The sequence below is a fragment of the Hoplias malabaricus genome, chromosome 10 (assembly GCF_029633855.1).
Source record: "Hoplias malabaricus isolate fHopMal1 chromosome 10, fHopMal1.hap1, whole genome shotgun sequence".
In the NCBI taxonomy this organism is placed as follows: Eukaryota; Metazoa; Chordata; class Actinopteri; order Characiformes; family Erythrinidae; genus Hoplias; species Hoplias malabaricus.
The window spans coordinates 7,485,221-7,510,866 of record NC_089809.1 but is presented as its reverse complement, the minus strand read 5'-3'; the positions used below and the strand labels follow the sequence as shown (position 1 = coordinate 7,510,866).

The 25,646-nt window shown below is 39.4% G+C and overlaps 1 protein-coding gene across 1 annotated transcript in view; it reads left to right on the top strand.

Annotated features, from left to right (window-relative positions):
* The window catches only part of atp8b2 (ATPase phospholipid transporting 8B2), a 53,383-nt gene that overhangs the window by 1,293 nt on the left and 26,444 nt on the right, over nucleotides 1–25,646 (top strand). Inside the window, exons 2-16 of the mRNA XM_066682271.1 lie at nucleotides 8,538–8,596; nucleotides 10,305–10,418; nucleotides 11,950–12,048; nucleotides 12,453–12,514; nucleotides 12,629–12,701; nucleotides 15,029–15,099; nucleotides 15,538–15,617; nucleotides 17,030–17,188; nucleotides 17,757–17,845; nucleotides 18,775–18,971; nucleotides 20,527–20,735; nucleotides 21,593–21,627; nucleotides 21,850–22,018; nucleotides 22,565–22,753; nucleotides 24,742–24,857. Coding sequence (XP_066538368.1) covers nucleotides 8,538–8,596; nucleotides 10,305–10,418; nucleotides 11,950–12,048; nucleotides 12,453–12,514; nucleotides 12,629–12,701; nucleotides 15,029–15,099; nucleotides 15,538–15,617; nucleotides 17,030–17,188; nucleotides 17,757–17,845; nucleotides 18,775–18,971; nucleotides 20,527–20,735; nucleotides 21,593–21,627; nucleotides 21,850–22,018; nucleotides 22,565–22,753; nucleotides 24,742–24,857 — 1,721 coding nt within the window. The remainder of the gene's footprint in view (nucleotides 1–8,537; nucleotides 8,597–10,304; nucleotides 10,419–11,949; nucleotides 12,049–12,452; nucleotides 12,515–12,628; nucleotides 12,702–15,028; nucleotides 15,100–15,537; nucleotides 15,618–17,029; nucleotides 17,189–17,756; nucleotides 17,846–18,774; nucleotides 18,972–20,526; nucleotides 20,736–21,592; nucleotides 21,628–21,849; nucleotides 22,019–22,564; nucleotides 22,754–24,741; nucleotides 24,858–25,646) is intronic.

Sequence of the window (25,646 nt, the reverse complement as noted above, 5' to 3'; positions counted from 1 at the left end):
GTGTACCTCTGTACAAACCAGTGTGTATATGTTATTTCACATTGCTTAAACAGTGATCTCCAATAATGCACTTAGAATTGTGGATTATTGTTGGTGATTTAATATTAATAGATGTATATTATTCTGGTTACAGAGCTCTATATTTAGATGTGGATGTGTATCTTGACACATCCCTCGCAGAGAGGGTCAATAAAACAAATTTTTAGATAAAATTGGAAGTGTGCAATTAATGGTTTATTTTTAAAAGCAAATAAAATGTGACCTAAATTGGGCACAGTCCACATGTGATAGGACATTATTTTACAGGGGGTGTACACACCTTTACACATTTTTAATAGTTTTAATGTATAGATATCTGCCCTCCACTACTTTCCAACTCAGCGTCAGCAGTTTAGAGTTCCAAACAAAAAATACCTTAAACGCAGTTGACCTCGATTGTCCATTCATCAAGTTTTTGGAAGGTGTATACACTGTATATGCTGCATGTCCAGAATTCTTTATACACACTTTAAAAAGAGTGAATTAATTAAGTTTAAGATGCACCCATCGTGGAAACGTTCAGTTGTGCACATACGGCATGTGTAAACTTAATAGAAAAACAAACAAACAAAAAAGAACGGAATGTTCTGAAGCCCACACGCATTAGACTAAGGTCACCGTGCCCCATACCAAGCGTCACCTAGAGGGGTATAAACCCACAAACAGTGGAGCAGTGGAACATCTGTGTTCTGTGACGTGATGGAGCATCGTTCAGTACCTTTTTGAAATGAAATGACCATCCAATATTACCTCACAATTGCATTGTGGCTGAAGGTTACAAAAAAAGCAGTTTTTCAGCATCTAGTGTACATTTCTTGGCTGACTTACTACATTTGCGAGACGTTGAAATGAAAGAACATTTAGGTTTTCTGTTATGTATGGGTCATATTTGGAGCTGTGTCTGCTGTGAACCCAAGCCTCAAGGAGCCACTTACATAATCACTGCTCTCAGAGGTGGTGCTAACCTCATTTAACTTCAGAAGCAGACAAGCGCACGCAAACATCTCAGCTGGAAACTTTCACAGATATGTACACCCAGGCTTCGCTGCTGTTCTGTCGCTGCGTGTACTGTCACTAGCAGCATTCTGTACCACCAAGATTGCATGCTCGGGGATTACATAAAAGAAATAATCACTGTTAAATATTCCATTCCCACCTCCTGCACAAACGCGGATGCTCATTCTGTTTGCTGTAGGAAAGTAACCCTCCGTCTCCCAGCATCATAAACATATTTACTAAAGAACTGTATGTTGAGGCTAACTAAGTTATTACACACAAAGTACTGTGAACCAAGACTGTATTTAGTACCGTTTGAATCATGTGTTAAACGACTGAAACTGAGCCAAAAACCCATATCAGAAATTTCAGCCCCCACTTCTGCCTGATTCTTTATCTTCTGGCCTTGTCTGAAATGAGTCAGCATGGCTTTATACAACATCTCTGAAAAGGCCAGGAACTGAAGTCATTTGTGCAGGTGATTTAACAGAGTTACATCAGCACTCCACTCTTCTCATTCATTACTGTTACTGCATTACGCAGTTAATTGTCATTATACTGAGTATTATAAAGGCAGCAAGCCCCCGCCACACAGCTCCAGGTTAATGTGGTTGTGGGTTCACCAACATTGGTCACTCTCTGTGAAGGGTTTGGAGTGTTCTCCCTGTGTCTGCGTGGGTTTCCTCTAGGTGTCCAGATACACAGGTTGATTGTAGAGCAGGTAGTTGGTGGGTCGATGTGTAAGTGTGTGATGGACTGGTGCCTCGTTCAAGATGTGCTCCTTCCTTGCACCTAGTGATTCCTGGTAGACTCTGGACCCACCACGATTCTGAACAGAATAAAGCTTTTACAGAAAACAAATGAGTACCAGTATGTGAATTAGCAAAGGAATTTACAAAGCTTACAAATACAGTAAAATTGATAGAACACACATTTACTGTCATTGTTCCAATATCTCTAGTTCCTTCCATTTGGAATGTGCTGGAAATTGTACACGAGAAATATTTGAAAAATCAATGAGTAGCAAACTGACAATAGCAAATGTGGAATGCTCTAGTCCTCCTTAAGAACCTTACTTATTTTTAAACAATTATCCATGACTTGTTTGACTCATAGACAGGCTGCAACCACAGAGGGTTTGAAATCATTGACGGTATATACAGTATGACGTATACGATGAAAGAGATTAAAAGCGGATGGTATGCAATCAAGTTATTGTTATTGCAGCAGGCTTTGACATTGATCTCGTCTTTTTCATGATTCATTCAGTTGTTCGTCTCTCTGACGTATTCTGATGCAATGTATAGTGATAAAACTAATGATATCATAATATTAGCCCATAGAATATGTGGAGACAGAAGATGGAGGATGGGTAGTAGATTTGAGGGTTAAATGGATGCTCTGAAGGAGACACGGAGAGAGAGTGGGGGAACAGATTCTTTTGAGCGCATGTGAGCAGGCAATAAGCAGAAGATGAGTCAGGACAGTGTGTGGCACGTGCATGGGCACATGGAGCATTGAAAGGATTTAAAGGGGACAAGCCACCCGTTCTCTCAAATTCTCTCCATAAATGCATGGCTGAGATTTGAGCACGGTAATGGGGAGAGTTTTGATGTGCAATGCTCCATTCTGTAGAAACATGTGGGTCAGGATTGTTGACAGTTTGGTGATAGTAGCCAGACATCTGAAGAGTTGTAATACCTTTAAAAACAAAACCGATGCCTGAGACAACGCAATTAAATCTTGGCTTGCGGCTGTATCCCAGACTGCGTGTACTGCTATAAATGGCTTGTCAAATTAGCGCACGACCAGTGTTTGGTCCCTTGTCAAATTTACACACCCCTATTTGCCCCCTAATTGACCCTCACTCACCTCCGTTTGCTCTAACTGTCTACAGATAAAATCTAGAAAAAAGTGAGACCTGAATCAAGTAGAATATTGTACCCACCCCACAGCTGAGGCTTTTCAGATGTCACGGTCTCAGTTTCTGCCGCTCAGAGTGAGACCGTCCTTAGCTGCTTCAGTAAAGGGCAGCGTGTTTAAAAGTGCCTAATGGCCCAGTTTAGTGAGTACAGACTCCAGCCTGGAACCGGCTCTGGGCCATTATGTCATCGGCAGCCAATCGAGCAGGTGCTGGACCAGGGACTCGAAGACGGTTTCGATTTACATCAGCACTGATTACTGAGACAGACAGAGAGAGGGAGAGAGAAAAGGAAGAGTGACCTTGAGCATCGCAGACAGATACGTAAAAGGAGAGTATGGGAAGAATCAGCATGAGAATGCACAGTGACTGCACAGTTCTTTTGCATTTTGAGATTTTTAGGGATGTGAGAATGCGTTGATGCATTTTGTAGGGAAGGGGATTTTCAAAATTTGCATATTTTTTTAGATTGAGCTGCATCTTTCTAGTTGTTTGTAATTTTGTGAGAAGCGCCCCAAAAAATGTTCACCTTCAAGTGGGTAAAGAGTATACAACATACATAATCACCCTGGGATCGTGTCAGTATGAGCAGATCAGTGCTTAAAGAAAAACGTCAGACATGTTTATTTTTAAAATATATTTAAAATTAATATTACATGATGTATTTATATCAACCAGGTGATGCTGGGGTACTCCATAAATCTATGTAAATGTATTCTCACTCTCTATGTATCATAAATCTATGTGTCAGCATCGGCACATATGAAAAGGAAATCAAAATGGAAAAAATGAGAGAGAGAGAGAGAGAGAAAACAAGGCCAGGTTTGTTTTGAAGGTTTAAGAAGATTATAGAAGTTAAAGAGCGATTGCATCAAGGTTCGTTGCAGTCTAAAGCTGCTATAATCAATTATATCTTTCTCATGCGACGTTCAAAAATGAAAATACCCCCAAAAATGCTTAGCGCATTATATCTGTATTCCACTGCAGTGTGCAATTGTATAATGTTAATTCCCATGTAGTCCATATCTTGGTCCTTTAGGAAATCTGAATACAGTCTGATCTCGTGTGATCCTATCGGAGACTAGCTGCTGAAGTGAATATAATTGTCCTGTGAGAAGGATGGCCCCTTCTTTCCCATCATGGCCAACAGAGGCATATAGTAACAGACCTTCGCAGTTAGCATTCTCCTTTAAAAGTGTTGAGCAGTAGTCTGCTAGCCCTTACTCTCTCAGCTAAGTGGCTTTGTGTGGTGGAAAAGACTAAAAGTAGGTAAAAACAAAACGTATGAATTGTTCCAGAATTCCCAGGTTGAATGTAGTGACATTTGAGATTTCATAATTCTGTTAAATTGTTGTAATTTAGAGTTATTTTGAGCTCAGACACTTATCAAATGTATGTGTGTATGATGTTTTTGTGCGTGAGAGTTGCAGGTTGAGTATTGTTTTGGCCAGAGACTAGCAGAGTGAAAACTGAGTGGCCTTTTAGCAGGAAACCACAGCGAGGGTGAGTAATTCAGAGCAGGACTGACGGAGGTGTGAGGAAGTTAACGCTGGCTGTGTGGAGGCTGCTCAGGGCTGTGTTTTTTTTACAAGCGTTTGACCTTTTGTGATGCACTGCTTTGGTGCAAATGTGCAACCCCCTGGCCATTCGTGCAAGTTCACAGCTGTGGATTTTGCACCTTCTGCCATACAGATATACTGTCACATTTAGCTGAAGACTTCTGGTCTCTGCAAAATAAAATAATAATAATAAAAAATTAAAAACCCTTAGCATTGTTTCTGTGGTAGAATTGTTTTTGAAATTCTCAGTGGCCTTATCCTTGGGCCATGGGTCTAATGTTACTAATATGTAATGCTAGTTTGAGAGCGTAATTCATCGTTAACAATGCAAGGGAAGGGTACCGTAATTCAGGCAAACAATTAGCTTGATGCTAATTGCAACTATACTGACATGTAGTGGACTTTATAAGATAAATGCTTGTTTTAAGACCAAATACCTCTTTAACAGCTCTCAAAGCACAATGCTAAGCTGATCTAGCTAAGCTTTAAGCCCACATAATGCATGTGTGATGACTTTAGGACAATACTAAACTTCTAACAGTAGCTTTCATTAGTGCTTTTGCTGCTGGTTCTTAATTGCCCAAAAATTAAATTACCATTTCCACAACTATCCTACGAGCCTAATGTAGCTAATACACATTTTTTTTCTTGTACATATTGTAAAACAGGTCATGAGGCATGTTGGAGCCATATATAAGATTTCATATATGTTGTATTTGTCTGAGTACTTTAAGTTTTGTATTATTTATTAAAGTAACAATAATGTCAGTTTTAGTTAGTAACTTGAAAATTGGGACTCTTAATTTGATAGCGTGTGTAACAACACAATTTGGGCTTGGAGATGTGGTGGAAAAGAAGGAAAAGGAAAGAATTTAGAGAGCATGGATGCAGAGTTTTTTTTAATTGTTTAAAAAAAATTGAAGGAGACTGTAATAAGAGGAAACCCTTTATTTATTGCTTATAGAAACTGGATTTGCGTTTTCTTAGATTTTGTTGAACACACGTTTTATGCACACGTCCATTATTTCCAGAGTTCCCTCCTGATTCCTGAATGACACAGATACTGGATCTGTAGCCATAACAAGGCATTTGTGAGGATTAGCTTTGCTTTGCTGTTGGTTTTCATTTTTTTTGTTAGCTACATTAGCATTGGCATGCCCCAACACACCAAATGTGTCTTTGGCTAATTTGGCCAAATACAGTTTAAATTATGAGCACTTTCTTAAAGAGTGGAACGTATGTGTGTGGTGTGTGTTCTCTCATGCAGATTATAATGCTTTAAAATATTCCATCAATATTACAACAGCACTGAGGGAAGGCTACTCTCTCTTTAGCTTTCCCACACTTAGAGTTCCTGTTTTTACTGGTGAGGTAAATGTAAGGCAAATGTGGGTCAAACTAGATATCCATTTTTCACTTACACCATATGGCCAGTCAACATTTTTACCAATATGAAGGATAAATTTTACTCCTTTGCTGTATAAACGGCTTCCATTTTTCTGGGCAGGCTTAACTAGATATTACTAGTGTATAAGACTATACATTGATATGAGGGTTTAATGGCACTCAGGCACATAACATTTAATGAGGTCATGTACTGACAATTAGTTTTGGATAACCTCTACAATTTATTATGTTTTACAAACCTTGGTGGCAGATCGGCAGATACTATTTTGCTGATGATGGCATAACCATGGATCTGTCACCAAGGTTTGTAAAAAAAAAATGACATATTCTTCAAACAAAATGTATTCAAGGTCTGTTTTTGTGAAGAAAAGCACTTTTGTGTCAGTGTAATCCCATGGATACAGACCAATACATCAACCCCAAGTAATTTTGGCTCTGAATCCCGGTGGGACGGTCACAGTTTGGTCAGATTAATATATGAGTGATGCTCAGCCAAGTCATGATCCTCTGGGCTCTGTTGAAAAATATTTTTCTGAAATCAGCACTATTGGACCCGGATTAGTTTTACTAAAGGAGGCTGTGTAGTGTAAACTTTAAAGGGATTTGTGCGGGCAAAATTAGCTGGGTACTTTCCCTTGGATCACTGAACTGAGGCAGTTAAAATGATAATATGATCATATATTGAGGAAAGGAATATATAGGAAAACCCACACATACTGACAGACTGTACAAAGCTACTCTGCAGAAACAAACTAAATTACAATCACTCCATTATTTGTCACTGCCTGATATTTTTTAAATAATATACACTGCATTATTAACAGACAGTAAACACTGTAGACATTGGACCCACCACGAGTAGGATAAAGTTTTTCAAAAAGGTGTATGGTTCTCCAACGAAGCCAATAGTGAGACTAGAAGCACAATGACAGATGCACTGTGCTCCAGATAGCCAGACCCATCCTCTTTGTTTGCCAGACTAGACAGTGATTGTTGTAAATTTCCTTCTTAAATGGCAGCCTGCTGTTTAGACATGGAGCCAAACTCCAGACCCTGTGGCTTCTGGCACTGTAAAATGATATTTGCTGCTGGATGTAGGAAATGTTTTTTTCAGCATGCATCCCCTTTTGCTTTAAGTCAGTTAGGCCTTTGTACACTTCCTTCAGCATCTTAGGTCCGATATTTAACTAAGAGGAACATTCCCTGTCTAAAATAAACAAATATATCTTCAAAATGGCACCTTTACACAAGGGAAAGGAGTTGATTCTGTGCTAGAAATGACACAATTTCCAAACACCATTTATTCAAGCGATAACTGAGACACAGTATAGAGGCCTCCGTAAAAGGGATGGTGGTTAACAACTGGCCAGCAAACCTTAATTATCCATCCATCCATCCATTATCTGTACCGCTTATCCAATTAATTCAATTATAATTTTACTATATGAGACACATTTACCTTCTCAAAAGTCATGGTCATTACTATAAATGTAACCCACTATTGAGACAGTAGTAAATATTTTTTTTTTACTGTTGACTGTGAGAGCAGCTATTTTGAAATTACACTGAGATTAGATCATTATCTTGACTTTCCGAGTAGAGAGGTACATTTCATCATTAAAACAAAACTCTGCCTGATTTAGGGGTTTCCAAACCTTTGCTGAGAATGTGACTGTGTTCCTGGTAACCTGCTCACAACAGAAGTGAAAGCAGACGGCATGCTATGTTTACCAGCACTATTTTCTTACCTATATGTATACATATGAATCATACTGTACAGTACACACCGCAGCGAGCCATTTCTGCACTTCTTCAGGTGTGTATGAGCATAGCGAACAACCACATAGCTTCCATCTGAAACTAGCCAGGAGGGAGCTCAGTCATGCTGAGTGTCCATTGTTCAAAGCTGTAGTTTCTTTTTCATCGGGATGACACAGGTTTAGCTTTCAAAACTGAATGTATAATGTTCATTTTCGCTATTAATGATTTGATATTAATTATCACACCATGTAATTAAAAACACATTTAGTGATGTTGAGGTCTGGGCTCTGGGGCAACCAGAGTACAATAGCTTCATGTACTAACCTACCTGTAACTTTACATTGTTATTATATCATCTGTAATAATATTATCACATATTTTTGTTTGTTTGCTTGTTTGTTTTAACAAGGATTACAATCACATAAAACAAAATCAGGGAACGGTAATAATGTTTGAAAATCATTAACCTAATTTACACACACAAAAAAACATTTTTTAATCTAACATAGAAGTAGCTAATGTTCCCAGAACAATGGAGTTTACTGTAGAGTCAGACCCCAGCATCTGAATGTGTTCAGAGTTACACACATTGTGGATGAGCTCGGAAAACACTGCAACACACTGAACTTTTGAGAAGTGGAAAATATCTCTGCAAACACAGGTAAATGTAAAAGCAATTTGCTTCTTGTGGGCGGAGAAAAGAGAATGAAATTTTACTGGAAACGCTGTCCAAAAGTGGGGTGTTGCTGTTGTTATTTAAAGGCATTTCACATGCAAGTGACTCTGACCTTAGAATAGGTGTTTGTGGTAAATGGCACATCATGTAACTAAATAAACATGTTTTTTTTCTGCAGAAGAGGAAAGGAGGGTCCGAGGCAATGACAGGGAATATAACGAGAAGTTCCAGTATGCGGTAAGAAAGTCATGTACATATACAAGTGTACCATGTGCCTCCACTCACTGGCCACTTTATTAGAGACCTGTAATTATTATCTTATTATTAGCAGTATATATATATATATATATTTACAGTAGTATACTTGTACTACGTCAATATTGGACAATAAAGGACTAAATTGCCCCACTTTTTAGTGTATAAAAATACACTTTATGTATATTTTAGGTTTAAGAGTGTAGTACATTTTGAACACACAACTAGTTTGCATCTAAGTTTTAATTTGTTCTACAACTACACTAATGGTAAACTAGTAAGTATAATTTACATTTACAACTGTAATGGATAATAATATTAATTAAGCTACAAGTTACAATTCCCTCAAACCTAACCTGCTATCATGGTGAAAACGTAGATCAGTCTTTGTAAATTGTGTATGGTGAATATCTGGCAATCCTGACTAAAAAAGCAGCCTTAAAACTTTGCCTAACCCTATCAATAAACCTAAACCTAACCTGAAGATTTAGCACCAGAAAAAAACAAGGTCTTCATAGCTTTTCTTTGGGTAAATAACAGAGACTTTTGAGTGTATGCAGTGAAACAGCATCAGCAGTGGACAGGGGCTTGCTTAGTGAACATAAAAAGTTGAAAATTGTGATGAAGCAAAGTATCCTTAGTGTTTAAGTAGGAGGGTATGTTTTTTCTGTATTAATTGGTTAATGATGTATACAGTTCCACCCATGTATTATTTACTTTCAGCTATTCCACAACAACTACAAGCTAAAAATATAAACTTTAATGTATAAGGCGAATACTTAATTACACTTTTCTTAAGTGTATTTTGATATAAAGTACAAGTATACTCCAAATATAATTTTCTGTATACTTTTCAGCATAAGGCAACTATACTCTAATGGAATGTCTACAGTTGTGGGGAAATGCAATTGCTGTTTGAACATGGCTGAAGTTATAATATTCTGGAGGTTTTTATTCACTGTTTGAATGACCACAGAAACTCGTTTGTAATTCACATTGTTTAGTTTTGTATCGGTTTTGGTCCAAACTTGTGTTTACTCTCATGTAGTTAGACATCTCCTGAATTTGGAGACATTTCCACCTTAAGGAATCTGAAACAGCAAAAATAAGTAAATATTATCCTCCTATGGAGCAAGAATAGAGCAACGTCCTCATCTCGGTTCCTGCTTTTCAATGTTTGGAGTTCTCTCCTTCGTCTAAAAAAACTAAAGGTGCAAGCCTAGCATAGCAAACAGAAACCATTCAGCCATTAACTGACACAGGGGCTTTGTAAAAACATTTGATCTGTTTCAAGCACTGGAGAAATAGTATACGATGAGGAAACAGCTTCAGAATTTTCTAAAAACTAATGCCTTTTTTGTTTAAAAAAGTATGCTAATAGCAAACTTGAATAAACATGTTTTTGTAGGGGAATTGCTGACATAGTGTGAGTGGTATTAATATGATTGAGCAGTATTACAACTAAGACGAACATCTTCACTAGCCAAAATGATCCAGACAGGAGAATATCTGTGATCAGAAACTGTTAGAGGATGTTTAATATAAATGGTGCATAAACAGATGAACTATGTCAACTATAAACAAGCAAACTATAAGTGAGTGGTCTTTGATAAAGTGAGTGTATGCAAGACTTCTGACTACTCATCATTCAGTGATGTAATCAGTGATGTCACACATTGTGCCTTTGCAGAGCAACTGCATCATGACCTCAAAGTATAACATCATCACCTTCCTGCCAGTCAACCTGTTTGAGCAGTTTCAAGAAGTTGCCAACACCTACTTCTTGTTTCTTCTCATACTCCAGGTACTTCCCTTTTTAGGTTTTTTTCTTTGTTTCCTTGTTTTTTGTTTGTTTTTCTTTGTTTGTTTGTTTTTTAAATAATAATAATAATAAGTTTATCACTGTGATTAGAAATCAGGGAGAGAACTGAGGAAAGTTAGGTCCAAATCCCATCCAGAAGTTTCATACAGTTCTGCTGAAAGAGACAGCCTTTGGTATCTTCTTAGCATCTTGTTATTGATTGTAAAATTGGAATTGAATTAAAGTGGACAGGACCAGCGTGCAGCCATTCTTCCCCAGAGAAACACGTTATGTAACAGGAGAGCAGCAGATGGGGTTAGGTAGGTGAACCGAGACAGTGCAAGTAGCAGCGTCATCTTACGACACACATAGCAGGACAAGCAAGGACACTGTCCAGTGGTACGTCATTATTATATGATGAACATCTTCATCCAGATTCTAAAGTGATGATTTAATCTAACATCAGATTGATTCAGCAAAATATTTTCGATGTCTGAAGTTTGTGTCTTTAGTTTTGCTCTAGAAATATGAGGCTATATGTTGACTACGTTGGCTATATATGTTGGATATATGTTGAGAATTAGGTGAAAAGAAGGCAGTAAATGCCAGACAGCTTTGGTAATTTAGAAATGCTGGCCGGACGCATATTTTTGGTCCCAAAGAGAGGACACGTCCAGCGAAAAGAGGATGTCTGGTTACCCAAGCTAACAGTATGCCTAAGAATCACTCATTCAGTGTATGCAACAAAATGGAAGGAATTGTTCAAGGAAGTTTGGTGGGAAATCACAAAGAAAACAAACTTTCTCTAACACCTAAAATGGCTGACCACTGTTCAGTTACGACTGTGAAGTTAGTTGATTTCTTTAGATGTCACACTACGTCCTAAACCACATCAGTAACACTGTATGACTTTAATCGTTTAAATAAAAGCTGTATGTGGTTTGGGTGTTAGGAGAAAAAAATGGAGTGTCTGTTGACCTGTTGTGATTGTTAGCAACATTAGCCTTGAAGATCTACCACAAAAGTTCAGACACTTAGGCGATCAACTACATCTGGGTTAAGCAGAAAATGGTGTGAAATTGCAGAGCATTTAAGTATTCTCAAAGAAACAGTATGTGCTTTCTGATAGTATTTGAGACATTGTTACTATAACAGTAGTCACACCACATAGCTGAAAATGACAGCTGCTATCGTAAAGCCTGAATTGGGTATTGTTTTCTGCGCTATACTTCCTCTATTTATATTTATGCTTTTAAAACCTTTGGGGTTTTTTTATTAATGAGGGCTACATTGTGAATGAGGGTTATCTTCAGTGTCCTACAAGTTGAAATGAACTTGATTGCTTTTGTCTATATATAAAATTAGGCTTCCATTACATGCTAGCTAAATTAGCTTGAAAGCTCCAGGGCAAAAAAGCAAGAAGCAAACTTAAGATATATGTCGTAAAAACAGATTAACATTCTGAGACTATTTTGCTGAATCACTATAATCATATATCTCCTTTTTTATACCCAACCCTACTCTCTTTTCACAGTTGATTCCTCAGATTTCCTCTTTGTCCTGGTTCACCACCATAGTGCCTTTAGTACTGGTGCTGAGCATCACTGCAGTCAAGGATGCCACTGATGATTATGTGAGTCTCTCTCTCTCTCTCTCTCTCTCTCTCTCTCTCTCGCTCTCTCTCTCTCTCTCTCTCGCTCTCTCTCTATCTGTCTTTCTCTCTCTTTCTCTCTCTTTCTCTCTCACTCTTTCTCTCTCTTTCTCTCTTTCTCTCTCGCTCTTTCTCTCTCTCTCTCTCTCTCTCTCTCTCTCTCTCTCTATCTCTCTCTCTCTCTCTTTCTCTCTCTCTCTCTCTCTCCTCTCTCTCTCTCTCCCTCCCTCTGCTGCTTGAGACAAGCTGTGTGCCCACATTTGAATACTATGGACACCTAAGTAGGCTACATCACTCATATTAAGGCATGATGTCTACACACTTTAATACAGTTAATGTTTATGGCACATATTAAATTGAAGTGTGTGTTTCTGTCTGTGCTGTAGTTTCGTCACAAGAGTGACAAGCAGGTGAATAACCGCCAGTCTCAGGTGCTCATCAATGGCATGTAAGTGTTACACACATCTTTTCTAAGACATACACTTACTTACTGAGAGCCTTATATCACTGAGAATCTTTTCTTTCTTTTTTTTCTCTCTCTCTCTCATTCTCACTCCTGCAGTCTACAGAAGGAGAAGTGGATGAATGTGAGAGTGGGTGACATCATCAAACTCGAGAACAACCAGTTCGTGGCAGTAAGTCTTTCTCCATTCATTCATCAATACACTACACATATCTCCTCCCTTTGGTCCTAAAACTGACTCTAATTGTGACCCTTAAAGGTAAGTTAGATGAGATAATTTCATCAGAGTGCCTTTCGTGTTCACCTACTTAGTCTCTAGATCAGGGGTTCACAACTCTGGTCCTGGAGGGCCTCGGTGCGCAGCAAATCTAGGTGATTCTCCTGCTAATACACATCCACCTGCAGCTGACAGATGGTTTGAGTCAAGTGTGTGTGGGCAGACAAATTACCACACCACTGGTGGTGCATAAGTCAGGATACATGACCTCTAGCGGATGTATGTGTGAACTACAATAACAAACACAGACCCTGATGCACTGTGTACATTTCCAAACTTTTTGTCAGGCAAAGAATGCACTTGTGCTGAGGGCATCGTTAAATAAACTTTTTTTTACTCATGTTCTTAATATTTTACAGTGTATTTGTACTAGATAGAAAATGAAAGTCAATAACATTATTTCAGTCAAGGCTTGTTTGGTTTTTACTAGAGATGCATGAATCACGATGTGTTCATTTACTCGTACTCGTAATCGCAAACGAGGCTCCGATACCAACATCCGGTACCTTGTGCTTAGTGGACGTTGCTGCGCTAATGAGCAGACAACTCAAAATGTCGGCGATTTGAAATTATTTCACAATCAGTGATGGCAAACCAAGCAAAGCTCACTGCAGGGAGAACCCGAGAGCAGTGAGTCTGCCCCTTGTTTTGACTTTCACTCAAAGTGTGTTTTCCCGTTTGCGAGAGCACTGTTCGTTGCCTGTGTTTTTCCTCAAACCAAATAATTTTCTTCACTTGCAAATTTGATATAGGATCCAACGCCATAGATCAGGCTGCTACTTTTAAATAAACACGACCAAAACATAAGCACTCTCAAGTGCGAAACTTACCAAAGATGCACAATGCAAATGCATATCAAGAGCTTGTTGCATCTCATGTTGCTAATTTATAGATAGATAGATACTTTATTGATCCCAGAAGGAAATTCAAATTTTCGGTGGCGTTATGTGGGATAATGATAAATAGAAGGTGGATAGTTCCAGAAATGGACAATAAAGATTTTAATTAAACAAAAATGTTTTAATTAATAACTACACTATTACACAATGCCCCTCATTGCTTAATTCTAAGTATCTGTATCAGGAAGTACAAAAATACACATATTTGTACTCGGTTGGAAAAAAAAAAAATTATGCATCCCTAGTTTTTACTTCGTTATATCGCTTATTATTTTATGCAATATTCCATCCATCCATCCATCCATCCATTATCTGTATCCGCTTATCCAGTTCAGGGACACAGTGAGAGCCTACCTGGAATCATTGGGCGCAAGGCGGGAATACACCCTGGAGGGGGCGCCAGTCCTTCACAGGGCAGCGCACACACACACTCACACATACACTCACACCTACGGACACTTTTTTTTGAGTCAACAATCCACCTACCAACGTGTGTTTTTGGACGGTGGACACGGAGGAAACCCACGCAGACACAGGGAGAACACACCACACTCCTCACAGACAGTCACCCGGAGGAAACCCACGCAGACACAGGGAGAACACACCACACAGACAGTCGCCCGGAGCAGGAATCGATCCCACAACCTCCAGGCCCCTGGAGCTGTGTGACTGCGACACTACCTGCTGCGCCATCGTGCCATGCAATATTGCAATATTGTTGTTGCCAATTCAACCCTAATTTCCTGATCCGTAATGCCAGCTAACAGACAGCTGCGCTGGCTAGCGTTGTGCTTTTAATAAACAGAGCCATCCTACCTGCTCACTGAGAGAGAGGCCAGTTAGACTGCTGTGCCATACAGCTCACAAAAGAGGCACAAATACTAATATTTAATATTTTAACATTTAACTCTTAGTAATTAAAACTGTGATCTTAACATGGCAAGACTCAAGAAAAATATGATTTATTTAAATGTGTTTTTCCAACTCAGACACTGCACTCATCCATTTACGGCTAAAATATTTATTCCTCAAATAAACATTCATAATCAAATATCTCTGCTTTTAGAATAAATACATTCATGGAATCCAGCCGGTTCATAACTAAATTCATAATCTAAAGGATTTTACAGGAGGGTTTCCTTATATGTTCTTGATTTTGAAGTTATATTACATTTAATACTTCACAGTTACCTGAAAAATATGTTTATAATAACAGTGCACAGTCATATTTTATATTGTAAGCATTTACAATACATTCCTTTTAATATTATGAGTGTGAAACGGTGGTATAAATGAATACATGTGTGTATGTTTTTATTTCAGGCTGACCTGCTCCTGTTGTCCAGCAGTGAACCTCATGGGTTGTGTTACATTGAGACTGCAGAACTGGATGGGTAAGAGTTTGACCTGTTCTTGAGTTATTTGATGAAACCAGCACTGAATATGAGCTTATCATATCTAAGGCTGAATGATTTGGGGAAAATATCTAATAGAAATTAATGCTATAAGTAAATACTTTTATAATTCCCTTTAATTTTAGAAAGAGGGAAGGTGGGTTGTGTTTGTGATGTCAAAGCATACAAGTGCTTCCTTGAATCTGATTGGTTGAACACACAGTAAGTGTGTATTTAAGAAACGTTTTCTGACCTGAAACTTAATAAGACCACATTGGTAGCCTTTAAAAAATTGTGTTTGGGATGCCACAGCACATGAGTGTTTGGTTGCTTCTGATTGGTCAAACTCACTTGCAGTCAGGTTCCCAAGTTAAATTTCCCAGCGTAAAACATATTAAGACATCATTTATGATGATTTGGCTTTGTTGTATATTGCAGCGAGACGAACATGAAGGTGCGTCAGTCCCTCTCTGTGACCTCAGAGCTTGGAGATCCCAACACCCTTGCTCAGTTTAATGGTGAGTTTGTAGGTGTGTGAAAGTATCCTCTATCTGCCTAAGTCCTCTATCAAAACTACAGAAACCTACGCATACCAGAACAGTTAAGTGTTGGCCTTATCATCAGGATATCACAAGTTCAGTCCTTGTGATATATGTTACATATGTGTAAAGGCTGCTGAGTACTGAGTCATCCTACTGAGCTTGTGAACTGCAGAAAAAAAAGTAGTAAATGCACCTTGTGTCGTGCTGAACACAGCCCCAGAAAACACAAATGGAGGGCTTTCTTGTATTTATTACCTTTTATTTATGTGTATATGGCATTGTAAATGACCATGTCCAGCTCCACTGTGTGCTAATGCTTTATTTGAGGCTCTGGTCTCTTTCTGGTGCTCCTATAGCTCAGAACCTAGTATTCTTTGGTTCCAACTGGGAACATTTCTGGTTCAGGAACCAATTTATATTGGTGGAAACAAATTATTCATTCATTCATTATCTGTAACCGCTTATCCAATTCAGGGTTGCGGCTGGTCCAGAGCCTACCTGGAATCATTGGGCGCAAGGCGGGGAATACACCCTGGAGTGGTGCACTGTGGGAGGAAAGCCGTTTTACACCAAAGTGGAAATGGGTCAGGTCCCATTTTGTGCCAACCTCCCACAGTCCAAAAACACACGTTGGTAGGTGGATTGGTGACTCCAAAGTGTCCGTAAGGTGTGAGTGAATGTGTGTGTGTGTCTGTGTTGCCCTGTGAAGGACTGGCGCCCCCTCCAGGGTGTATTCCCGCCTTGCGCCCAGTGATTCCAGGTAGGCTCTGGACCCACCGCGACCCTGAACTGGATAAACGCTTACAGATAATGAATGAATGAACCAATAGCTAAATGTTGTAAGTGTTTAACTGGCTAATTTGTGTCTTACTGATGATTGAATGCAAATGAAGACCTGTTTGGATCTTAATCAGATATTGTAAGCATTTCATACCTTCTTTAAAACATCAGCAGTTTATGTCACTCATAATGTAGAGCTGACACTGGGTGTAGAACACGTTTGACCTTTTCACTGCAACAGTGACAGTTATAGAGATGGTGATGTGTGTGTTTGTGTGTGTGTATTTAAGCCCTCAGCCACACTTCCTGTCCTTGCTCATCAACTAAAGAATGATTGATTAAACTGCACCACTGCTGTGCTACATCTAACCATATAACAATGCAGCAAATAACCGTTCACTGAATAATAGACACTATAGGTACTCCATGTCTTACTCTTTCTTAAGAAACTCCATTTACATTTCATTGATGTCAGACCCTGTTTAATGCCTTATAGTCTTCTTGAAAAACTGATTACACATCATGAGTTTTGAAACATTCAAGTAGTCAAAATGTTATGGCTGATCAGAGTACTTCTACCAGTGCTAATAATAATTGTGTGTCTGCAGGAGAGGTGGTGTGTGAGCCTCCCAATAATAAACTGGATCGTTTCTGTGGGACGCTGTACTGGAGAGAGTGTAAATATGGACTGAGCAATCAGAACATGCTCCTGAGGGGCTGTGTTCTTCGCAACACAGAGACCTGCTACGGCCTTGTCATATTTGCAGGTGCGTGTGTGTGTGTGTGTGTGTGTCTACACATTGTAAAAACTATCAGTTTGACCAAAAACATTTCTTCATGTGGTGAAGAAATTTCTTCAAACCACAAAAACACGGATTCACTTTATTCGTATTTCACTTTGTGTCTATTTTAGGACCTGAACTATATCACACCACCTGACCTAAAATAAGCAGCACTAACCCATGGTCTAAATACAGTACATGACCCAAAATGTGTTGATATGTGCTCGTTCAGACTCATTGTATTTACAACTATATGTTTCAGTAGGTGGTGGTTTGCCACCCCCTTTTGTTTACTAACAGCCTCTACACTTAGAAAGGCTGGAGACAAGACTTTGGAAATGTGCTTGTTAGGATTTGATTGTGTTCAGTCATGAGCACATTAATGAGACCTGGTCTTGATGTTAGATAATCAGCTCTAGATCCAAACAAATATATTAATTGGAGCTTTATTACTCCAGAGAACAGACTACAATATCAGCCAGGCTCTAGTCTTTTTGAATCTTTCTTGAATATTGTAATTATACATTTAACATGGTCATGAAATACAATGCAGGTCCAGATACCAAGCTGATGCAGAACAGTGGACGCACCAAGTTCAAGCGGACCAGCATTGACCGGCTGATGAACACACTGGTGCTGTGGGTAAGAGTCTTAACTCAGCTTCTGGTTCAGCTTACACAAGTTACACTTATTTACAAACAAGAATGAAAGAAGGGATGATAGTTACACTTTTAAAGCTTTCTAGACACACAAAGCACAAAAAAGCACAACATTTTGGGAATATTAGGGAGTCCCCTCGACCGTGACGGTTCATGTACTTTTCTTTATTTGGTTTTCTGCTTCTAATCCTTCAACAGAAAAACAGAGAATGAGGTAATGTACCTCTCATTACGTGTTTTTCAGTTTCTAGTCTTGTAAGAGAATAACAGGGAATGAGCAACTTTCCAATTTTGGAAGGTATAACGGAAGGTATGCAGACCTCTGGGTGAGTCAAGTCACTGTAATTTTTCTTTCTGTTGTAGTTGCCCTAAGATCCATGTACATTTCATTGTATAACTGGCAAATCAGTAGATCGCACTTTTTTTTATTTTGGGATGAGAAATGGAAAACCAAATAACGAAAGGTATACGAACCCATGACCCATGTTCAGCAGTCAGCTGGACAATGCCAGTCCATGCCAGTACACTCACCACACATCAGGTGTTTCCTAGAGAAGAGCTGTGAGAGAATAGTTGAGCCATCTTTTGAAAATGGGGATAATTAAAATGCCAGAAGTGACCACAGTGGTAGATAAGTCCAGAAATTGGGGGCAACTCAGATCTTTTACAATGTCAGAGAGTCAGGACCTTGGCTGAATGTCTCATCTGAAGGATAGTGCCTTTTATTCTGAATAGATTTCCTGTCACTGCACTCAGACTTTAGGATCCACACAGGCCACAAGGACAGTGCCCCCTATTGGTCCCCATCAACACCACTTCCAACAGCAAACAAAGCTTTTCTTGGAGGTCTTCCTAGTTGCTAACACTGTTGGTGATCTCTCTCACTTCTCTCTCTCTCTCTCTCTCTCTCAGATCTTTGGTTTTCTGGTGTGTATGGGAGTGATTTTGGCGATAGGGAATGCTGTATGGGAAAGAGAGGTGGGCTTCCTGTTTCAGAGCTTTCTTCCGTGGGACCCCCCAGTCGACAACTTCCTGTTCTCAGCCTTCCTGTCCTTCTGGTCCTATGTCATCATCCTCAACACCGTGGTGCCCATCTCCCTCTACGTCAGGTAGGACAGAGAGATGGAAACCTGTAAATGAAAAATGCTAGTAAAAACAGAAAGCAGTGATTAGTGAATTCCATTATTGTTGCATTTATATATTATGTTATATATTCTATATTCTTTTGTAAATATAATATTGTATGTGTATTTCATCACGATTCACAATAGCTGGGACAGGAGCCTGTCTACCACTTTTTCATTACACTTCCATTCAACATTTAACAGTCATTTACAGACTCACGACACCAGTAGATGCAGTTATGATTAATTTTTATGTGAATCTAGAGCTATGTAAGTGTACTGGGCATTTAATTTACTTTTCTGTTTTATCACTACATAGAGAGACAGCTAGAGCTGTAGAAGGTGAAATACCTACTTTCCCTGCGCCCACTCATCGCACTTAACCTGGAGTCTTAACCTGTCCTCAGTCTTAAAGTACTCTGCCTTTCCTGGAAGCTGCTTTAATTTCCAAGCGTGTTCACAATTTCTAATTTAAATTAGCCCCTGTCCAGGCCTTTATCAGCATCAGTTTTGTAATGAGTGTATATTTACCAAGACACAGTGTAGCTTCTAATTTTGAACATTAAACCTCTTTGTATATTAATTTAAATACAGGTTACAAGTGGATTTATCACTGTTATATTTTCCTTCCTTTGGTTTTCCATTCTGAATTTTTGTTTTCTGTAACATTTGTTATTGTTCGGTTATTTTAATTTATTTTTTTGTTTTATTTGTTTTCATGTTTTCCTCAGAATGCCTTGGGCAGGTAAGCGTCTAACTGCCCACTGTCCGACCTCTTCCAAAGCACCTTTACCACACAGTCCTCATAGTTCTAGATAGACTCTCATAGTTCTCATAGGACTGACTCCAATACTGCCCTCTGAACAAGCTCTAACTGATATGGCTGTCCCAGACAAAAAAATACCCATAAATGTAACGTTTTTTTTGTTTGTTTGTTTATTTATTTATTTATTTATTTATTTATTTATTTATTTTAATTTATAGTTTTTTTTATTTAATATCAATACCCCCAAGTCTCACCCATTCCTATTTCCCAAAAATACTAACATACTATAAATGAAATATGGATTGTTTTCTCATCAGAGAGTTTCACCCTCCACTTTTAACACCCATTGCTCGCTAGCAGCTCAACAAGAAGTCACTGGCGGTTAGGGAACTGGCCTTGTAACGGGAAGGTTGCCGGTTCGATCCCCAGAGCTGGCAGGTCATGACTGAATTGCCCTTGAGCAAGGCACCTAACCCGCAACTGCTCCCCGGGCACCATAAAGTGCAAGTGTGCAAGTACAGTGACCAATAAAGTGATTCTAATTCTAAAATATTCATTTGATTTTGATCATTAAAAATATTAAATTTAATATTTGATATAATAATTTCAATATATGACACCTGTAGTTTCACATGGAATGGCAAAGGGGCGCCCAGGACGAGGCTAGATAGATGCTCTTAAAAATATTGCATTTTAGCATTCAGCACAATGTTTCACTTTTTAGCATTGACCTCTCTCTCTCTCTCTTTCTCTCTCTCTCTCTCTCTCTGTCAGTGTGGAGGTGATTCGGTTGTGTCACAGTTACTTTATTAACTGGGACAGGCGGATGTTCTGTAACCGTAGCAACACGGCGGCGGAGGCCCGGAGCACCACACTAAATGAGGAGCTTGGCCAGGTCGAGTACATCTTTAGCGACAAGACGGGAACACTCACCCAGAACATTATGACCTTTAACAAATGCTCCATCAATGGACGCAACTATGGTGAGGCCCATATTCCCTGTGCGTACAAATGTGTGGATAGTCTTGTATATTAAAGGAGCAATAAGGGAACAATATTTCTGGAAGTAGGACTGGACAATTCATACAAAAAAACAAAATGTTTCAGTAACAATGATATAATTTTAAACACATTTTTAAATATATATAATATACATCATTTACAACATTTGTCACTGACTAATGTTCATTACAAGTCGCTGCCATCGGTTTATTGCACTCAAATTTAAAGTTAGGTTAAAAATTACAATATTGACAAAGACGAGAGGTTTGTTTGACAGTGATGTCATGTTTCTTGTTTGTTATTGGCAGTGTTTCTGTGGCGATTATATTCTTCATATTGATATCGGAATTCATTCTAAGCTTTGTAGTCCCTGAATGAACCAGTGCCTCCCCCAACATGAATGGTTTAGTATACAATCTCTGGATTATCCACCACTAGGTGTCAGTATAATAAAATAACCATTTGAGGAAATAACTGGTTGCTCTTTTAAGGACACGGACAACTTAGATTCTTCATAGAAAAGCATGAAACAAAAGCAGCATCCTCTGGAGCAGCTGTAAATCAGTCTAAGGTCACTCTACTCAGTGCCAAGTGTAGGCTAGAGGGGTTCCAGTACTGAAACGCGGAGCAGTGGAACTATTTGGAGTGGCATTTGCAACCGAACCCTCACAAAAATGTTCCATCATTGAGTCTAGAAGCTGTTACCAGAACAATGAAGGAAACACCTTCCTATTTCTACCCTTAATTCATGAGAAATACTGAGTAAATAACAGGTGTATATCACGCAGGGCATATTATTATATCTGATGCAAATATTATATCTCTCTCGGAGTCACAGGTGAAGTAGTGAATACACCTGGAGCACAACATAAGGTGAGTGGAGCTCATAAATCTAGTAATGTTGAAATAATATTGCTCGATTTTTACATGTACATCATTATTTTTATATGTTTTATTAATATTATATGTGCTTTATATATTGGATATAATTTAGACATGTCGGTGTCTGTATGTTCCAAATGGTTTCTTTAAAGTAACAATAAAATGCTTTCCTGATTAAGCGCATATTTATTCTCTAATCTTATGTTTTCTCAGCGAGCTCAGCCCCTGGACTTTAGCTCCTGGAACCCTCTGTGCGACCGAGATTTTCGCTTCTATGACGAGTCTCTGCTGGAGGCAGTGAAGATGGGGGACCCAACCGTCCACGAGTTCTTCCGCCTTCTCTCTCTCTGCCACACAGTGATGAGCGAGGAGAAGAGTGAAGGTTACCACTTTCACCTCACACCACCATCAACCCACAAACACACAAACACTAAGCCTGACCTAAACCTAACCTAAAGCCCTGTCTGCCACAAGGTGGTATGTGAGGAGTAGAGCGAGGGTAACCCTTTCATTTGAAGTCATGGTTATGGCATTCCCTCAGGTCAATTGGAATATTGCAGTGTTGGGAGTCTAGCCCAGGGATTCTGGTGTTCTTTTGGGAGTTTGGAATTGAACCCTAGTCAAGTGCATAGACAATATCAGTGCTGTCCACCATGCTATTCCCAGCATCACCTACCCAGAAACCCAAACCCAAAGTCTAATATAAAGCCTGTTTTGATAAGCTACAATTCATTGTGCTGCATTAAGAAACGCAGTCATGCTTGAAACACTCCTTATACTGTCACTTCAGTCTGAGTGGGTGTGTCTAAATTGAGGCAGGCTGTTCACAGTTGGCAAATATACGTAAAAGCATTGGTTTCTATGACATCAAAACATATCTCTTTTTCTCTTACTATTTCAATCTTTCTCATTATCTTTTTCTCTGTAGGAGAATTAATGTATAAAGCTCAGTCTCCAGATGAGGGCGCTCTAGTGACAGCAGCTCGTAATTTCGGCTTTGTTTTCCGGTCTCGAACGCCTGGCACAATCACCACGTTGGAGCTGGGCAAATCCGTCACCTACACTCTCCTCAGCATCCTTGACTTCAACAACATCCGCAAGAGAATGTCTGTAATAGGTATGTTCTAAACAATACTATGTTGTTGAACACGTCTATTTTATTACATTACACTGTATATCATTCATTCACTCATTCATTATCTGTAACCCTTATCCAGTTCAGGATCACGGTGGGTCCTGAGCCTACCTGAAATCATTGGGCGCAAGGCGGGAATACACCCTGGAGGGGGCGCCAGTCCTTCACAGGGCAACACACACACTCACACATTCACTCACACCTACGGACACTTTTGAGTCGCCAATCCACCTGCAACGTGTGTTTTTGGACTGTGGGAGGAAACCGGAGCACCCGGAGGAAACCCACGCATACACAGAGAGAACACACCACACTCCTCACAGACAGTCACCCGGAAGAAACCCATGCAGACACAGGGAGAACACACCACACTCCTCACAGACCGTCACCCGGAGGAAACCTATGCAGACACAGGGAGAACACACCACACTCCTTACAGACAGTCAGCCGGAGGAAACCCATGCATACACAGAGAGAACACACCACACTCCTCACAGACAGTCACCCGGAAGAAACCCACGCAGACACAGGGAGAACACACCACACTCCTCACAGACAGTCACCCGGAGGAAACCCACGCATACACAGAGAGAACACACCACACTCCTCACAGACAGTCACCCGGAAGAAACCCACGCAGACACAAGGAGAACACACCACACTCCTTACAGACAGTCAGCCGGAGGAAACACACGCATACACAGAGAGAACACACCACACTCCTCACAGACAGTCACCCGGAAGAAACCCACGCAGACACAGGGAGAACACACCACACTCCTCACAGACAGTCACCCGGAGGAAACCCACGCAAACTCAGGGAGAACACACCACACTCCCTACAGACAGTCAGCCGGAGGAAACCCACGCAGACACAGGGAGAACACACCACACTCCTCACAGACAGTCACCCGGAGGAAACCCACGCAAACTCAGGGAGAACACACCACATTCCTTACAGACAGTCAGCCGGAGGAAACCCACGCAGACACAGGGAGAACACACCACACTCCTCACACTGTATATCATTGAATTATATTTAATTAATAAATCTTCAAGTGAATTTTTAAACAATCACAAATTATATTTATTGCATTTTACAAACAGTCACAACAATTGCATTCCATTTTATTAATAATTCGATAACGAAATTCTTATATCACCAGTAAATATATGAAAACATTTCTACAAAGACTCTCCATAAAAAGCATTATCAATAGAACTGGATGAGGTCATGGCCTGGAGTGGCATTAGTCATGTATTGTATCACTACAACCTTTTAATACTTTGGAGTTTGTACACATTTCTTGTCTTATACAGGTTTAGGTGGAACATATTTAATTTTGCACAAATTAATGCATTTCCAAGGGGTCTTGATGAAATGTCTCATGCTTTGATCAAAATAACACATCACCTTCCCCCCATCATAATATTTCCCATTTAAGGGACAGTAAAGGAAGGCATTACCAATAATAGGTAGGTGTATTGCACTGTGTATAGGTGATGTCATTTTAGCTGATGAAACTTGAGCTCCCTGAAAAATCAGCAGACAGCTCTAGGGTTTGCCAAGCCACAGCACTCTTAACTGTGTGTCACTGCTTTGTAATAACACTGAAATACAGCTCTCCAGTTTGTGTAAGAGCTGATTAATGTGGAGCTGGCATTTCATTTACTGGGAGCTTTCATTAGAACTTAATTAGGGGAGCTCAGGGGAAAAGTAATGCTTGTTTCTACTCTAGCCATCTATGAGATTAGAGACAGAAATGTTCTGCTGTTTATTGAGAACTTCACAATATGGTCAAAGATATTAAAAGGGCAATCAATAATTCTTCTGCATGAAATTAAAAGGCCAATATCTGACACCAAGTGGCTGAGAGGTATTAGAGATTCTGTAGTGAACCTATTGGCTGGGGAACATGGTTTATCCACACATATCTGTGTTTGTGTGTGTGTGTGTGTGTGTGTTTCAGTGAGGACTCCTGAGGGCCGCATTCGTCTGTACTGTAAAGGGGCAGACACCGTTCTGTTTGAGAGGCTTCACTCCTGCAATCATCACCTAATGAACAGTACCTCGGACCACCTTAATGTGAGTGTGTGTTTGTGTGTTTGTGTGTTTGTGTGTGTGTGTGTGTGTGTGTGTGTATTTACATTCTCTTTATCCAGAATGACCTTTAAGCATCATGTTATGTTCTGAGATAACAATGCCATATTCTTTTGTCGTCTTAGGACTTGGGCACGTACATAAACAATGTGTGCATGTGGTTTGCAGAGAGTTACACTTGGAGAAACAGATGCTAAACACTGCACACTGTTATTTAGACTTGTAAGGTGCGCGGCAAACTTAGATCTCATTATAACTATGAAAACAGATATTTGGACTTCTTTTTTTTTTTTATCTTAAAGCCAATCACTTCACTTCATTCAGAGCTGATTCGGAGGGTTCTGTTCAAATTACAAACTGGACACTGCCCCCTAGTGTATGGTGCATGGGCGTGCCAGTATCAAGTCAAGCCAAGGGATCATTATTGTCATTCTTCTATTAAACTTTAATACATCTGAACAAGGTGCACTACACAAGAACTGTAGCAGGCGGAGAAAAATACAAAAGATGCACCAGACGATACACTTATATGCAATAATAATACAATACGTACACAGGAGTAGAAATATACTCATGTTAACAACATAAAAATAATATACAAATAGACATCAGATATATGTATTGGTATTAAAACAATATATATTTAGGAAAACTTGTGCAATCATATTTCAGCTTTTACTGTTCATATAGACTTTGTCAGACTTACTTTATTTTTACATGAAATTATATGGAGCTTAAAAAAATATTTGGAAATGAGCAACAGCTTTTCACCAT